General features: G+C 31.9%; 2 protein-coding genes across 2 annotated transcripts; one reads left to right on the top strand and one right to left on the bottom strand.

The window, feature by feature from the left end:
* Positions 1–2,134: 2,134 nt before the first annotated feature.
* On the top strand, positions 2,135–7,313 carry LOC126712384 (endoglucanase 2). The gene is made up of 6 exons (XM_050411693.1): positions 2,135–2,738; positions 3,308–3,591; positions 4,069–4,506; positions 5,450–5,597; positions 6,417–6,583; positions 6,712–7,313. The coding sequence occupies exons 1-6, from the start codon at positions 2,528–2,530 to the stop codon at positions 7,042–7,044; spliced, it is 1,581 nt and encodes a 526-aa protein (XP_050267650.1). The 5' UTR covers positions 2,135–2,527; the 3' UTR covers positions 7,045–7,313.
* Positions 7,314–14,072: 6,759 nt separating this feature from the next.
* On the bottom strand, positions 14,073–17,474 carry LOC126712383 (cytokinin riboside 5'-monophosphate phosphoribohydrolase LOG1-like). Its single transcript, XM_050411692.1, has 7 exons — positions 17,158–17,474; positions 16,672–16,769; positions 16,435–16,465; positions 15,928–16,027; positions 15,611–15,681; positions 14,552–14,695; positions 14,073–14,393 (listed from the first exon to the last, which is right to left on the bottom strand). Exons 1-7 carry the CDS (start codon positions 17,275–17,277, stop codon positions 14,298–14,300), a joined length of 660 nt encoding a protein of 219 aa, XP_050267649.1. The 5' UTR covers positions 17,278–17,474; the 3' UTR covers positions 14,073–14,297.
* Between the last annotated feature and the right edge of the window lie 1,524 nt (positions 17,475–18,998).

Below are 18,998 nucleotides of genomic sequence, written 5' to 3'. Positions count from 1 at the left end.
CTATTTTGTAGAGTTTTTTATTTTTATTTTTTATTCTATATATATAATTTTTATTTTGAAAATCTAATTTATAAGTGGATAAAAAAATTTAAAAATTAATAGGAGAGTGGTTCTATTTTTTAGGCAATGTTTTAGTGGGAGTTAAAGTTGCATTTTTACCGGATTGTCCTTTAATTTTGTCTCCACTTAAATATAGAGGTGTAGAGACATTTTTGAACTAAAAAATGAGAAGTCCAAAAAGGAGAACCCCTTAAATAATAGTATAGATGATAGACATACTAATTTGGGAATGTCGTAAAATTGTAGGGGCATTTTGTTGCATCCTTAGCATTACTCTTGTACTTATATTAATGGCATATGATAGGATTGAAAAATAACTTCAAATCCCTAAAAGTAGTAATTATTTTGCTACATTAGTTGGGATATTTTGATGAACTTTATCTATTCTCCGTTAACTTCTCTCCTTAATTGTGTCAAATCAAACTATTGCCAATACATAATAGAAAGAGTTTAGCTCTAAATCGATTTAGAAACATCTTTTTCCAACTTATTATGTGTCAATTGAAGAAACCGTTCATTTGTAGTGTTATCGCACCATTCACGTGTTTATAATACACCTAATTAATTTTATAAATCGTCACATGGCGGATTAAAAGAGATAGTTCCAAATTGGTTTGGAGCTAACTTTGTTTATACTTGATTAATTTGAAAGGTGTAGATCAATCTTTAGGAAATGCATGTAGGAAAAAAAATCATGGAAATAGCTTTATCAATTTTTTTTTCTTCAGTAGGAAATCATCTATAGTAATAGATATAAGGAATATATCAATGGATGTTGATTGTACTTGTAAGAAAATTCTTAGGTACTTTCGGAGTATGGAGAAATTGTGCTCACTCCTCTCACACTTATGGTGGACCCCACTACAAATGTGAGAGGTTAGAGCATTATTCTCCGTACTTCAATAATACCTAAGAATTACTCGTACTTGTAAGGAGGAATTGAGTGAGTCTTACAAAAAAAAAAAAAAAACTCCTTTGAAATCGAATGTTGTCCAACTACCTAAAAAAAAAACTAATAATATATTAACAGTTTCTTGATTGTACTTACTAAATTGATTGAATCCCACGACATTGAGAGTAACAAAAATAAATAAATATCTCTTTAACTGAATGTACTTCAACACTCATTAAAATAACTTAAATATATTAATTTTAGTTTGCTTAAATAGTAAGTTTTTTGTAGTTGAATAAGAGATCTTTAGTGTCTTTGTTTAATTATAATGAGCAATTATTAAAAACGGACGCCAATAGTTGAAATTATATATGGGTCATGCTAACGAGTTTTCTTAGGGCACTGGTTAAGAATTCAGTTAAAAAAAATTTTAACATCACTTTTATGAGAAATGAAAAAAGCTGTCAAAACATTAATTGTTTTTTTTTTTCTTTTCCCATAAAAATTTTCTTTAATTGGATTCTTAACCGGTACCCTAAAGGCACTCGTTAGCCTTCCTCATTTTATATATATATATATATATATATATATATAAACAACCTAGACATAATATTGCTTATTAATGAATTTATTAGTAATACTTTTTTTTTTTATTATTATGGTATTTTTTCTTTTTCTTTTTGATAAACTTTGTTGTTAGTTTGTTACATTCTAATCATTATAATAATCTATTTGCTGCAGACTAACCAGCAAGCAAGAAGCCAAGAAAGAATAGGAGGGGTGGGTTGGATTCCTTTTCCCTTTCATACTTTATTATTCTTTGGCGTAAAATAATAAAATCACTTGTTTCTATCTCCACTAGGTACTGACAGACAGCCAGAGAGAATAAAGATCAACGGTCTGAGTCATTCACCACATTGTCGGTGGCTAGTCAACCGTCCAAATCACAAGGACCCCATCAAATATCAACGGCGCACAATAGTCCTCCACTCCTCCCAATTTACCAACTCTCAAAACCTCTATCTCCGGCGCAAAACCCACTAAAATTCCCAAAATGCCACCAACCCTCGCTAAACTTCACAAACTACACCAAGGGGCATTTCCGTCATAAATAAGCTCAAAGACAAAAAAAAAAACCAGAACATAAAACTTTTCCGTCATAAATAACCCCCTGCCTCTGTCGGTGTTCTGTCAAAGAAAACCATATTTGCAAGAAACAAAAAGCAAAAAAAAGAAAATCTTAATTTACGGTTTGGCCCAGATCCAACACTCACTCCTTAATTAGGCTTTTGTTTCATTGGTTCTCAACCTCAACCTCTGCTCTGTTTCTTAACCACATTTTGCTTATTTTAATATAATTCTGTTTCTAAAATTTCTTCTCAACAAAACTCAATCTCTCTCTCTCTCTCTCTCTCTCTCTCTCTCTTTTTGTGTTCTTCGCATTGCGGCACTTGAAGTGCCACTTAAATTTTTTGAAATAAAATGTGTAATTTGGTTTGATTCAGATCAAGTCAATCTTACAGTGATTATTACTGTTTGCACTGCATTGTGTGAAATCAAAGAGAGAAAAAAAAAATGGGAGAGAAATCGAGGTCTAGAGGATGGTGTGGTTGGATCATTGTTCTGATAGTACTGGCTGTGGTTGTTGCTGCGGTTGTGCTCACAATAAAGAAGAAATCGAATCACTCCAATGAGGCTGCTCCGGTGCCTGGTCCTCCCGGAGCTCCTGTTAAGAAATACGGTGATGCTCTCCAAATCGCTATGCAATTCTTCGACGTTCAAAAATGTAGGTTTCTCTTAATATCTTTTTTTTCTCTTTTTTGTTTTGTTGCTATGTAGTATTTATACTTCGATGCTGGTCATTTTGTGTTCTAATAAAGCTTCTTGACGTAACTAGTTTGATCATTTGTGTGACAATTATGAGGGATCTGAAAAGTTACATGAGCTTTATTATGATTCAGTTACTGTTCTTTGCGTTTATGTTGTCTGGAACATGAAAACTAAACTAATAAAGTTCACAATGTTGTATTCTGCTCAATTTCTTCATATTTTTTTAAAGACTTTTTAACATTTGCAATTTTGTTTGGATTGACAATGTGAATTGTGGGTTGTGACTACTAGGATATGGACTTATGGTGCCAATTATTATACTGTTTGATTCGTTTTGTGTGAACGCGAACGGAGAGAGTCTATTTCACGTTTAAGATTTTATTTCCTAGATCTGATAGTGTAGAGCGTGTCACACTAGATATACCTTTAGATCTGCGATATTTAATCTCAACCATGAAATGGATCAATTTCAAATGGAGAGGATCCTAATACTGATTAAGGTGAGTATGCTATTTGTTATTGTAGCCGGTGAGTTGGTAGATAACAAGATAACTTGGAGAGGGGATTCGGCTCTAAAAGATGGAAGCGAAGAAAATTTAGATCTGTCAAAAGGAATGTACGATGCTGGGGATCACATGAAGTTTGGTTTTCCGTTGGCCTACACTGCCACCATGTTGTCTTGGGCCATCCTTGAGTATGGAGATCAGATGGATACAGTGAAGCAGTTGGAACCAGCTAAAGACTCACTCAAGTGGATCACCGACTACCTAATCAATGCTCATCCTTCAGCAAATGTTCTCTACGTTCAGGTTACTCTAGCCTTCAACTTGAGTTCATCTATTGTTCAGCATTGTGTGAGTTTATGTGCGTGTGCAGGTGTGTCTATCCATTTTTTTGCATCAATTTTATTACCAATGTTTTGAAGACTTCCTGATTATTTTGAAAAACAAGCTTGCATGTAATTCAACTATAATTTCACAAATTTAATTAGGAATTGTCATAGCTGTAATATTTTTTGTAGTTTATTTTCCTAAAAGCTTGGCATTTTTGGTAGTCTTGTCAGTGCTTGGCTTTAGATCAAACCATTTTGTTCAAAAATTCATATTTAATTTGTTCAGTGTCTTCGGAAACATAACCGTAAAAGCATGTATAGTTTGGATTTGAATTAGGGAAGCATGTTCAGATTCCCATTGGAACCTAAAGCGGCAGCTGAATGTTGCTCCATTTGTCATGGCAAATCAAGTTTCTTAAATGTGTTTCTCTTTTCACAATTTTCTTTTGGACAGGTGGGTGATCCTGAATCGGATCATAAATGTTGGGAGAGGCCTGAAGTAATGACTGAGAAGAGGCCACTCACCCAGGTCAACACATCTTCTCCAGGAACTGATGTTGCAGCTGAAACTGCAGCAGCTATGGCTTCAGCATCTCTGGTGTTTAAGAAAATTGACTCCAAATATTCAAGCACGCTCCTTACACATGCTAAACAACTGTTTACTTTTGCTGACAAATATAGAGGTTCTTATAGTGAGAGCATCCCAGATGTCCAAACCTACTACAATTCAACAGGATATGGAGATGAGCTCTTATGGGCAGCTAGTTGGCTCTATCATGCTACAAAGGATCAAATGTACCTTCAGTATGTGACTGAACAAAATGGAAAATCCTATGCTAATTGGGGAAGTCCAACGTGGTTTAGTTGGGATAACAAGCTTGCAGGAACACAGGTATATATATATTTTTTTTCTTGGAGTTTAAGTTTTGTAGCAAATCTATTCTGGTTTCATATTTACTTATGTAGTGTGCATATTATGCTTCAAATGTCATAACTTGATGCCAATAGTGTAATCTTTTTGTTTTTGTTCTATTTGTGTTGTGAATTTTTATGAAGCATGAACAGAATTCAGAAGAATATTGTTCACATTATTTCCACTCAATATCCCTTATCTAGTAGAAAGCTAATATTACGTATGAGCATTTTCTTGTAAATATAATAGCACTAGAGGTGAGCTCTGTAGATGGATTATGAACTTTTGAATCATACTTGTCTATGGAAGGTTTGTTTGTTAGCAAAGGCATTCTTTTCCTATTACTGAATACATGTATAAGAAAAGGGTGAAATCTCCCATGCTCTATGATTAAGAGAAACTCCTGACCAATGAGCCTTATATATAAACTTTATAGGAATTGAAGCTTGAATGTATAAATTGTGTCAGTGATGACAGATTTAAAGCTTTTAATAATATGCCAAAGCAGCTTCAACACATCATTGTTAAGCACATGAAAAAATTCACCAAATTGACATTAGAGACTTTGCAGGCCATATATTTGGAACCACTTTTCTGTTGTCTGTATAAAATTTTTCTTATGGCTGAAGACCATGACTTGTGGACACTGTGATATGTTGTTTTTGAAACTGTACTTTCAGGAGTGGTTTTGCAACCTACATAAAAACCTTTAATTTTTGCAAAAATATATTAATTTGCTTGGCTTTCCCTCTTCTTAACTAGTTCAGGTAAGGAGTTGAGAAATCCAGTGACTTTTATCTTCCTTGATAACCCTCATAACTATATCAACTGAGTTAGCTTAGATTTAGGAGATATTATGCAAAGCCATTAAAATCATATTGTGCTTCTCAACTTTGTTAACAAGTCTACTATTTTGATGCAGGTTTTGCTGTCCAGAATAATCTTCTTTGACACCAAAGGCCTCTCAGACTCTAGCCAATCTGGTATTCAAATGTACAGAATGACAGCTGAGGCTGTCATGTGCGGTCTCCTATCAGATTCTCCAACAGCCACAAGCAGCAGAACCGATGGTAATCCTCACCACATATTCTATAAGACTTGGATAATCATTTCAATTTTTTTCTCAAATCTTCCCCTTCCCCCTCTTGTTTCTTTTTGTTGACTTCTAAAATTAATGATTTTGTGCTAGTTACATTGATTATATAACTTATCTTCTTGGTAGTTGGTTGATTCAACATTTATTTCCATATGGTAAAAATTGGGAGCCAGTAATTAGATGTATTCAACCAAGAATCCTATTTAACAGCTGTACTCACCAATGATTAGAATGCCTATCATGCAAAACTCAAATTTGTTATAAATTCATATGTATTAATAAACCGTTGTGCTGACTGTGTATGACATGCATGTATGGACTAAGAGAGGCTACGGTTTTACTGGTTCCTCCCATGTTGTTTCATCTTGTCCCTAATGAGGGAAACTCCTGATTTTGTTAATTGTCAAATGGTAGAATCCATACAAGGGAAAGATTAATCGAAGACTAGATGAGTAATTGGTGGCTTTGGTTCTAGAGAAAGGTAAAACAACTAATTGGCGCCAATGGTTGCTAAATGAGTGGAGTTATTAATGAGTTTTCTGTTCCTTGTAAACATAAGTATGGATCATTAAAGTCATAAGTAATGATATTTAAGGGATGCGCTATCTTGTAACTTGGAAAATTAGAAATACAGGAGAGCTTTAAACAGCCAAGATACCAAACAGCTATACCAAATACATTTTCAGAGTGGAACAGTAAATTTTTCTAGTAGTGTTTTTATCACCTCATGCATTGAACCTCCCAGCTACATTCTTCGGAGCCTATGCTTACCATCATGTTTTCTGTAACACAGGTGGTCTTATATGGGTCAGTGAGTGGAACGCTCTGCAGCATCCTGTGGCTTCTGCATTCTTAGCTGCCCTTTACAGTGATTACATGCTTACAAGCCGGACTGCACATCTCAAATGCAATTCAAATTCCTTCTCCCCAGCAGATCTTCGGAAATTTGCCCAATCTCAGGTATGTTGTGCATTTTCCATGAGAATTAAAGGTCACCTAGAGAAAATACCAATACACAACTTAGTGATTAATGATAATGACACTTCAGGAGGTGCTTACACGCTAGTTTGTTGTCCATTTTTTATCAGGCTGATTATGTCTTGGGTAGCAATCCTTTGGAAATGAGTTTCCTTGTGGGGTATGGTGATAAATACCCAAAATATGTGCACCATAGGGGAGCTTCAATCCCGGCTAATGCAAAGACTGGCTGCACTGATGGCTTCAAGTGGCTTAATTCGACTGATCCCAATCCAAATGTAGCAATTGGAGGACTTGTTGGCGGGCCCTTCAAAAATGAAACTTACATCGACTCTCGGAACAACTCCATGCAAGGGGAGCCAACCACATATAACGGTGCTCTCATAGTTGGCCTCCTATCGGGTTTGGTCACCACGTCTTCAGCAGTTCAATCCTTCTATTAAAGCTGCTTTGGTACATAATTACAAGATGTTTGTATTATATCTAGCCGTTTGCATTACCTGGTTCTGTGCAAATATGTGATTTTTGGCTCGGTTGTTCTGAGCTTTCCTGCTCAATTTGTTGTAGTAAATGTCAGGTGTAGTTCTTTTCTTGCAGAGTTGCAGTGATTACTTAACAATTCGTTATTGCCTCTATTGTTTTTTCTTTTTCTTTTTTTATTCTATCTTTAAGAAACGTAATGGAAAGAACAAGAGTATTAGCATATACTCCATATTACTGCCCCCTTATTTATACTTTAATTATTACTCTTGAGTCTTGATTTTGGTACGTTTGATGAGGAGTTGAAGCAAAAGTACAAAGGATAGAATTTGAACTATGATAAGTCAAAGTTCCTTTTCGAGGTCCACATATATAAATTATATAAGGAACATATGCATGTCCACCATTCACATTTGGCCATTCAAAAGCAAAAATAAAGAGAGTTGTACACAAAATTATCCTTAATATCCCGCATCCAGCTCTTTTATCATTGTCAATATTTTGCAAAATGCTACAATGTTATTCAATGCTGATTAAGACTGCAACTTTTTGAAAAACTTTTCTATCCCTTTTTTCTCTCTCATTTGGATTACAAAAGAGTTACCTAGAAAATTTAATAAGATTTATTATAAAACGAAGAGTAAGATGTAGGGTGTATTGTAAAAATGAGTGGTTGAAATGGTAAAAAAGTGAATGTTTATTATAAAATTTGTTCAAACTTTACAAAACCATATATGAGTGTTTATTTCCTCCTTTGGTGTGACTTGATAGAGTTTATTTTTATTTTTTTTATTTTTTATTTTTTATTTATTTTAATGATAGAAAAATACAAACAATGTGCTACGAGCCTACAACACATCCTTGGAAAATAATCCTTAAACTATTATGAGGAGGAAAGGTGAGCATAGATATTAGATAACAATTACAAGGACTGATTTGATACAGTTTTACTTTAAGGTTTAATACAACTTTAAGTGATGGCAATTTTTTAGTATTTAAATATCAACTATACAATACTTATTTAGCTTTATATTATAAATTTTTTGTGTGATGCACAAATTATTTAAAAAATGTGTAAGGTAAATAAAATGTTTTATTAATATCATCAAAATTATCTTAATAATTAGTGAGTCACATGAAACTTTGATACAGTTTCACTTTCACCTATAATAAATTGTTTATCTTAATAATTAATGACCTCTATCATGAAAGCACATTAATTTTAAAATTGAAGCATATTTGTTGAGTTAATTGGTGTAAGATATAAATTTTATTATATTAAAGTAAATATTTTATATAAATGATCAAAATAATTAAAATAAATTATCTTTTTTATTTTACATTTACAATAACTTTTTGTAATAGAATTTTAGCTAGAGTACCATTTTAAATTTATTGAAATTTAGGTAATAGTGCTCTACTTAAACTAAACTATCTTAGCAATTGATCGACTAGCCACTTGATACGACAATAGAGTTTCATAGAGAATTATTGAATACTCTGAGAGTACAATAAATGCGTACTCCTCCTTTTCACATGAATTGTAGGTCCCACCATGAATTTAATTAGTGAGACTCACAATTATGTGAAAGGGGGAGTATACATTTATGGTACTCTGGAAGTATCCAATAATTACCCGAGTTTCATTCAAAGTAAATTATCTCGATAATTAATGAGTCACATAACAAAATTTCATTATACGAATAATCTCTCTCTCACAGTTTTCCATATACATATATTGATGTTTTATAGTCATGGGCGGAGCCATGTTGAAGGGTGGGGGGGCCATGGCCCCCCCAAAATTTTGAAATTTTTTAAAATATATATATAATTATTTTAATGTTTTCAAAATTTAGTCTACAAAAATAAGAGTTCCCCCCAAAGTATTTGAATTAGTCCAATGATGCTTTAAAAAAAAAACTGGTCTAATAGTTATAGAGACAATTTTATTTTTCGTAATTCTATTTTTTATTGTAAAATGTGCTTTTATATCTGTTAAATATTTGAAAAAGTTTGGCACCAAACATGTTTGAATTTATCTTTTTTAACCTGTTATGTGACGATTAACAAGTCATTGACTCATTAAAAAATTATTGTCACTAAAACTACACATGAAATGTCTTTTTAGTTGCCACATAATGGGTCAAAGCAAAATAGTTTTAAATATGTTTGGAGCCTAATTTGTTCCTCCAAGTTTTAGGTCATTCTTGTTTTTGAAAAATACATTAGTTCAATTGAATAATTTTACTTACATTAGTATAAAATTTGATTATTTTTATAGAAAATGAAACTTTTTAAGAATTTCACTATGAAAATTGTGAAAATGTATTTTATTAATTTTATGAAAGATAGTCATCAAACATAATTTTGATTGAAAATATTAAGCTCTTTTTTTGTTGGGTGTGTGTGTATATATATAACTTATCAAATAAAAAAGTTTGTGTATATAATAAAAAAAAAGCATGTGTATTTATGTGTGTGTATGAGGTTATCTTGATAAATATATTAGTGTTGCAACTTGGCCCCCCCAAACAAAAATTCCTGGCTCCGCCCCTGTTTATAGTAGACATTTATAATTAAAAAAATTACAATAAAAAGAAATATTATCTAGGCCATCCTATTTCAATGCATGGCCTAGATCCTGTATGTGAGCTTGCTGGGTTTGAGATTACTGTACATTTGGTCCTTATGTTACTTCATGGGACAGTTCAGATGGACTTTGCCTTTCTTTCCTAACTAAAATAGAAAACAGGCATCATTGCACTTCCACTTAACACAATGAATAGAATTTGAAACCTTAATCTCCAAGCAAGAAAGAAGGTAGACCTTCGGTGTCACCTTGATGGATAGCCATCAGTTGCCAAACTAGCCTTAACTTCAAACTTGCCTTGCTTTCCTACCCTTGGCCTTCCAGAAGATGTTAATCAAGGAGAAAAAGTGTCTCAAACATGTAGTTGATAGTGAGATTTCTAGCTTGATCATTGCACTTACCAGGTTGAGCTGGAAAGCCAATTGCAACTTGATTGGAGGAAGGGTTGAAAGGTGAACCCTAAAAATTCCATAATAATATGACAAGATGTAAAAAAATTCTAAGCATAAAATAAAACAATGTAATTTGCTAAAGGCGCTATTACAACTTCACGTAACTATAAAATCACCCAATACTCTCAATTTGTCCAAGTACAAACAAATTAAACACATAACTTAATGAATTAATATTAATCAAATCGAGATTAAGTTTATATAGATATCATGGTTTATGTGAATAATATAACAAAGCGAGATGGATATTTTTCTTCTTGAAAGAAAAAAAGTTTTACTTTACCTTGAATAAAACAATATATGGTGAAAGAAAGGTAAAATCTAACTTCATTTTTTATTTTAGTGTTGAGAGAGAGATAGAGAGAGTGTTTAGTTTGTGGTCATGAGAGATTGATTGACTAATGTTAGTAATCTATTGTGTGGAAGATTGATTTACCAAAAAAAAAAAAAAATCCTCAAACCATAAGGAAAATCAATCATTAATGATAATTCGACATACTCAAATTTTTTTTTTTTTTTTGGGTAAAATGGCTCAAAGCTTATAAATTAGGTTAATTTACATAAACCCATACTTTTTGGGATCTTTTTGGAAGTGGGGAAGAGAGCCCACAATCCACCTATGATGTTTTCTCTTGCAATGAAATCAATTATTGTCTATTGACTCACAATATTGGAACCTTAGACGATAGGAACTCATGAGCCTGTCTTAAAGTTTTGGTGAGTTATTCATCACTTTCTAACTTCTTGCTAAGACATAATAATCAAGGCTGGCTGGTGTAGTGATATGTATCAGAATGTACGATTAGCACCCTCGACCACCTGTGTTACACTCTACATTCCACCGTCAATTCTGCTGTTGTCATGGATGCCCATTATCAAGTTCATGCTTCCCTTCCGTACAAGATAGAAATAACATGACAAAAAAGACGCTATGCAATGCAGCACTCATGATGAGTCAGTACCTTACTCAAAAGGAAATTGAAAAAAGGTGCCTGGTTTTGTGTTTTGGATCCATTCCAGAAGGGAGTCAAAGTATCTTAGGAAAAGGCATTAGCCCACGTGAGAACCAACCGGTACAAATACAATGTCTCAGGCCCTATCTTAGCTATTGCTAGCAAGTTGCACTACTTGCTCTCCACCATCTGTTTTCTTCCGACCTTTTACACACGAGTCACTTCCTTGATGGTCCTCTAGGTACGATCAAGGACAGTTGTCCTTCTGGCCATCCATGATTCTGACTAAGCACCAACATTGTCTTGTGACTTCCTACCCCCTTCCCTTATCTTCACCTATGTTAAAAAGTTATTTGGTGGTCCATTTTAAACAACAGTTCAGTGTTTAAATAATATTACATGTATTTTTATACATGTTTTCACTCATATATATTTTCAAAAAATACAAACAACATTACTAGAACAATATTACCAAACAGCCCTAACTTTTATCTTCACCCATATCTGCTTGCTTTCTCATTCTCATTCTTCTTCTTCTTCTTCTTCTTCCTTAAAAAATATTACTTGGATAAAGCTAATTTCAGTCAACTATTATATGCTTCTTTTATTTGATGTATTTTTTTGTTACCAGTTGATTGATTCAAATGAACTAATAACAAAACACTATATTTTTTGCAGAATTATTTTCATAACTATTGATGTAATTGATGCACAATAATAAAGGTGGCATAATAAGTGATAAATTCAAGCATCAATGACATTGAAGTGTCCATTTGGTTTCGTTTTTTTGGAAGAAAAAACAAGACAGCGATTTGAAAGCACCTATTTCGGTAAGATTTCAAAATACATAATGGCCCCACTATTATGGTTTTATGTGTTTTTGGGTTGCATCCTTTCAACTGCGTGGCCCCAAAAATTTTGAATTTTTCTTTAATATATATATAATTATTTTAATGTTTTCAAAATTTAGTCTACAAAAATAAAAGTTGGTCCTTTTAAATATTTTAATTAATCTAATGATACTCTTAAAAAAAAAATTGGTCTAATAATTATAAAGATATAACTTTATTTTTCACAATTATATTTTTTATTGTAAAATGTGCTCTTATATCTGTTAAATATTTGATAAAGTTGGCAAACCAAATATGTTTGAATATCTTTTTCAGCCTGTTATATGGCTACAAGTTACTAACTTATTAAAAAAAATCTTTTCACTAAAATTACACATGAAGTGTTTTTTTAGTTGCCACATAATGGGTTAGAGTAAGATAGTTTCAAATATGTTCGGAACTTAACTTATTCCTCCGAGTTTTGGAAAGTTTTTGAAAATTTCATTAGTTTAATTGAAAGATTTTTTTTTCTTACTTTAGTATAAAATTTGATAATTTGTATTGAAAATGAAAATTTTTAAGAATTTCACTATGAATATGGTAAAAATGAATTTTATTTTATGAAAGATTGCTATCAAACATAATTTTGATTGAAAATAATAATTTTTTTTTTGGTGTGTATATATATAACTTATCAAATATAAAAAAGTGTTTATATATAATAAAAAAGCGTGTGTGTGTGTATGGGATGTTGTTTTGATAAATATATTAGTGTCACAACTTGGCTCCCCAAGCAAAAATTTCTGGCTCTGTCCCTGATCTCTTGGTATTTCCAACGAAGATGTTCATGATTCGAATCTATCATCTCCCACTGAAAATGTATCAAAAAAATAGCAAATTTAAATGAAAGTTGTATTACTTTAATCACAATGTATCATGTTTGCAATTATTAAAAAAAAAAAAAAAAGTGTTGTGTGTCTATTATTATGCAACACTGGCTGTATGTGATGAATTTTAAGATTGATTAACTTGATCATCTGAAGCAAATATAATTGTTTCATAGTAAAAGTTCATTAAAAGATCTTCATATTCAAAACAAGTGTTGCTTATCTTGTTATCAAATTCATTCTTTCTTGAATAGAAAATCATGGATCTTTTTATAGATGTCTCTAATAATCCAATATTTATTTTATTTTTTTTATACTTAGTGTAATTATAGCAAATTTTTTGTTAAAAGACCATTATATCTTCTATTCTATAAAATTATTGAAGGTCTTCATTATCACCTACGCAATTCACACCATTAAGTGTTATATTTTCTATTTGGAAAATGCTAAAATTTCAAATTATTTTACAATTTTTTTAATAAATTGTTGTTATGATGATGAATAGTTATTGGTAAATAAAAATGTGATGTTAGTGGAAAGTTCAGATAAGAACTAATAAAAATTTGTCACATTAATAGTTTATAAAAATATTATAAAATAATTTGTGCAAATAATATTACTCTTTTTAACATTACTCTTTTCTATTTTCTATCAACAAAACTATTTAAAATTAGTCTCTTTGTTTGAGTGGTATTAATATCTGAGATATTGCTAGAAGTCTCTCCACCCTATAAAGGTTATCAGATTGACCCATCGATTCCGCACGTATACATATTTATATAAACTTTATTAAGCAACTATTTGTTATGGGTGCTCCGTACACACAAAAATTCTTCTTGTCAGGAAAATAGTATTTTAGTACTTTCATAATTTTTAATTATTCCTTAATTCACGAGCAATTTGAGACTTTATGATGCTTTATGTTTGAAATCAAGAAACATGAAGTGAAATCAAGTACTCCTGCCTATCATGCAAACTTTCAGGATCAATGTTTCTTTCGAAGTTTCTTCATATACTTATTCCATTCCAGCTGGATTCAATGTAGGTCTAATGGTACATCTCTTTCAGTCCTCACCAATATCTTTTTCATGAAAGCTAACTTTTAACAACCCATCAATTCATGAAAGAAGAATATAGATAAAGAAGTAATATACCGACAAGGTAATAGTAGTATTAAAATCGCAGGCCTTGACATTTGAGGTCAGATTCTAACTGGAAAAATAAATAAATAAAATTGTCTCCAAAAAAAAAAAAAAATCAAAGCGTGATTCACAGGTAATTAAAAGAACTGTGATGACAATTTACTTCCATATGGAGCCGACTCTATTTGTGAGAGCATGAAACACTGCTTCGGGACTACCTAAAATTTTTTTTCGGAGTGGAACTCCCTTCTACATGGTTATGTGTATAGTAGAGAAATCAACTAAAAACCTAGGGCCAATATTAATCATTGATCATATTGTACTATTTTACAACATATTTTTGAACGTAAATGATGATTAGGTCAACGAGAAATATCCGACTTTGTTGCATAACCCAATTGTTGTTCCATCTCCCAACTTAGCTTTGGGCCCACCCCAGAATGCTTGGGCTCATAATCCTGGTTTGATTAAAAAAAAAAAATGGACGGCTTAGATGATCTGATTTGCATTTTGACTAAAAAAAACAATGGAGCCCACTGTAGCATTGCACGTGAGCCAGCCACGTATTATTACAGATATGATTGAGGGAATAATATTTTTTTAAAAAAAATGGTACCTCGAGCTTGCACATGAGTTCATGGGCAGTGGGGGCAGACACGATAATGTTACGGGCAGCTGGTGTTATGAAACCTTCACCTACAGCGTTGTCTATGAATGATAGGAGTGAGTTATAGTAACCATCAACGTTCAACAAGCCCACCTGCAAGAAGAAAAAAATCATTATTATTTTTTTTTTAATTTTTTTTTTTTTTGTATTTAAAAGTTTATTCATAGCACTTTTTTTGGAGTGCCACCTCAGGTTGTGGATTATGGATATGAAATTTTGTATGGTAGTGTTAATGGGTGTGCTCAAAGTATTTATTAATAGACAATTTCTAGAAATATTTTAATATAATTTTCATAAAAAATAAAAAAAAAACTATTTTTTTTTTCTCCATAAAAAGTTTCTAAATTATTGTCTTTAAGACATTCATTAATTTTTTTCATTTTGTATTTAGTGCTATTGATTAATCAAATTAATGCCCAAAGCAAACTCTTTTTTTTTTTTGGGTAAGTGGAAGTATGGAACTATGTGTTTTTTGTACTTGTTTTTGAACTTGGTTTAAGTCAAATGCATCTAGTATACTGAACCGATCAAATGGTGACACGTGTCTAAAAGGGGACACACGTCATCATTTCAACAAGTCCAGTAATATTGGACACTAGACGTAAGCCTGGCGCTTATTTTCTTACTTATCATTTAATATTTTTCTCTTTAGTTCGTGGATGTTGAGTTGCTTTTTCCTCAAAAAAAAAAAAATTAATAATAATAACAATAATTCGGTGGATGTACTAAAAGATAGATAGTTTCTATGGAGTGTGGGCCTCCAAAATAGTAAAGGGAAAAAATAAAATTTTTACTTTAATCACTTTGTTTATCACTATTTTTTGTTAAAACAAAATCTAAGACCACAACTTTGCTATAATTACATGCGGTGAAGAAAAAAAAAAATAGTATGTACATATGAAAGTGATAGACTACATTAAAATTGTGACCAAAAAAATTTGTAATCCTAGATCTAATCTAGCAATAGACTCAAAATAATCAAGTAATGAGAGAGAATTGAACTGTTACCGGTTTTTCATGGATTCCCAGTTGAGCCCAAGTGATCACTTCCAAAAGTTCTTCCAAGGTGCCATAGCCACCTGCAAGCAATTTTAATTTTGATTGAATTTAATAATACGACGGATGGTTGATCGTTATGCTTACAGTTATCTTGGGAAGAGCTAACTTTAAGATATATCTTGATTTTATGTTTTTATTTTTAAAAAGATATTTCATGACCTTTGAAAGATTATGGTACATATGAAAGAAAGATTATGGTACATTGAAAATGATTGGTATACATAAAAAATGTTGATTAGTATTTTATTTACAGAAAAAATATAGACCTGGCAAGGCAATGAATGCATCGGCTTGGCGGGCCATTTCGGCTTTGCGTTGATGCATGCCTGATACAGCTCTAACTTCTCCGACAGTTTCTCCAGTGATCTGAAATTATACACAAATTAAAAATTAAAAAAAAAAACATTTTAAAATTAGTAACAAATTCATTGAGCTTGAACATGTGATTAGTGTAAGTTTGAAACATAATTTATTGGAACAAGAAATTAATAAGTGTTTAATTTAAGCTGGTAGCATCTTGAATTTATTTTTAATTTATATTTTATTTATGGATACCATTTTTTCTTGAATATACTTTATGGATTCTTGTCACAAGCAGACAGTTTCATACTTTTGTAGAGTAGGTCATATAATACAGTTTTAAAAATTGGATTAATAATTGAAAAAAAATTAAGAATTCTTTAACAAAGTAAAAATTGAATTCATTCTACCACTTACAAGAAATATGTTACATTTTAAAAAATATTTACAAAAAAGGTAAGAAATTCAATTACCTCTCTTGGCATGAGAGTCGTGGGAATTACTCTGCAAATGGGAACAAAAAATAGAAGAAATGTTGATTATTGACATAATACTTTTTTTTTTTTTGATGGAAGACAAAACACATTTTGATTGGTCAAGTATTCTCAAGAGTTCTAGGCACAGACGTTTAGAAAAAAAAAATAGAAAATATATTTTTGATTGGTTCACTCACACACAATATAGATAACAGTGCCTGTGCTACAACTTACCCCAGAACGTGTCGACCGCCATCATAGACAGCTTGGGACACGAGACCCATCAAGCCAATACTTCCTCCTCCATAAACCAAGTCAATGTTCCTTTCCACCTGCAATGTTCTTATCTTATCAAACTCAAATGTTTATTTCAAACAAAAACCCTTACTTAAAAAAAAAAAAAATTTCCAATATTCATCACCAATGGATCAATCCAAGCAAGAAGATGTTAGTAACATCTTGTTACAAAAAACAGAGGACTCTGTATCTGAGCTACAGAGTACTCTGTTTCGAATATATACTACTGATTTCTCTAATCAAACAGTTACTACTGGAATTTTGTAATCACTTCTAGAAAAAATATGTAAGATCACAGATCAAACTTAGGAACTAGAATATATAGTTCCTCATATTTTCACTTATTTCAAAGACCAAAAAGGTCTCACTTTCACAACAAAAAACAAAGAGAGGTGTTTAACTGTTAAAAGTTATAAACAGTACCAGATGTTTTCCAAGTTGAATAGCAGCAAGCTGGTAGCTAGGGTTCTTTCCAGGGCTGCTCCCACAGAAAACACAGACACGTCTGAATCTTGAATTCATGGAAGGCTGTTGATTTTCCATAACTGTAAGAAAAGGATATGGAACCAAAAGAGTGATTTATTTCAATTGGGTTTTTGTTTTTGGTGTCTCTCTCTGTATGCGTGTGTGTGTGTGTGTGTGTGTGTGAGAGAGAGAGAGAGAGAGAGAGAGAGAGAGAAAACGTGTATTTGTTAAAACTTTGAGCAGTCAGCAAAGAGCTTCAATGTTGAAAGCCAAAAGCAAGGTGACAAATGGTGCTATTGGTCCCTTTATATATACATATATTAAACTTTAATGTCACTGCCCCACATACTCATGACAATTTCTCATCCATCAATTTATCGTCTCGTGAAGGTTTCCAGTTTCCACAATGAAATTCACGTTGAAATTGACATGGAAGAAGGTTCCCTTTTATTTGGTCTCTATTCTTTGGTTTCAAAATAATGACTTCGATTCCCTTAATACGGGGGCTTTAGCGGTTTAGACAACCTTTCATTTCGTTGTCAATCAAGTTTTCTTTTCATTTTTATCCATATTAGTCCCAGATCATCATTAGAAATTATTGATCTTTTGTCCATCTTTGAAATTTTAAGATTAATTGAAACTTGGCTTCATTTAATCATTTCGGGCCGTATAATCATCTGAGGTACATGATTATGGTCACTTTTCTGAATTATGAGTAAAATAGATATGATTATGGCCACTTTTGATCCCCAAAAAAAAAAAAAAAAAAAATTTTGTCCATTTCTTATTCTTTTCCAAATTGGAAAAATTGTAACATCAGCACTAAAACAAATAGATTGTTAAAGTTATTCATTTTGAAAATCATTCCTATCGCCCCCAACAGTAAGAGCATTGGCATCAGATATTTTAAAAACAATGTTATTTTGAAACATCAAAAAATTATTTTGTTTACTTTAGCACATCACTTAATAGTACACCCTACATTACATTTACTATTTTAAGATTTAACACATTATAATAACCTTTTAAAAAAACTCCTATAGTAATTTAAAAAAAAAAAAAAAATTTGGTCTTTACAACCCACCACCACCACCACCGCTACCGCATACCCTCAAAAAATTATTTTGTTTATTTTAACACATCACTTAATAGTACACCCTACATCACATTTACTAATTTAAGATTTAACACATTAGAATAACCTTTCAAAAAAACTCCTACAGTAATTTTTTTTTTTTTTAATAAAAAAAGTGGTGTTTATAGCCTACCACCACCACCACCACCACTGCTACCGCATACCCACCACCATCCAAAACTACCAAAAACCACCAAAATCAACACAAACCCAAAACTACCAAATCAACCCAAAACCACCACAAAAAAAGAAAAAGAAAAAGAAAAAGAAAACTTGAGATGAATTTGATCAATCATTTCCCCCAATCACAATCCCAAAATTGGCTGATCAACTCAAATCCATCCTTCTTTGCTCTTTGATCTTGGCTTCTGATTATCACCGATGACGATACTAAGGGTTAAGTCAGAGATGAGCAAACAAAAATTACAAAAAACCGAGCACAATTATCATCAATGAAATACACATATAGCATCATGATTATCATCTGGTGTTAATGTTCTAACATTGTGTTTAGTTGCACATGTGATGTAGGTAGGAAGAGAGAGACAGAGGAAAAAAGTATTCTATAATTATGTGCGGATGAAGGGAAGGAAAAGAAAGAAATAAAATAAAAACACCTTTTTTTTTAAGAAAGAATATATAGAATTATATATTTAAATTGTTT

The sequence above is a fragment of the Quercus robur genome, chromosome 2 (genome assembly GCF_932294415.1).
Source record: "Quercus robur chromosome 2, dhQueRobu3.1, whole genome shotgun sequence".
Taxonomy (NCBI): Eukaryota; Viridiplantae; Streptophyta; class Magnoliopsida; order Fagales; family Fagaceae; genus Quercus; species Quercus robur.
Note: the sequence above shows the minus strand (reverse complement) of the source record. Positions and strands in the feature narration are given on the sequence as shown.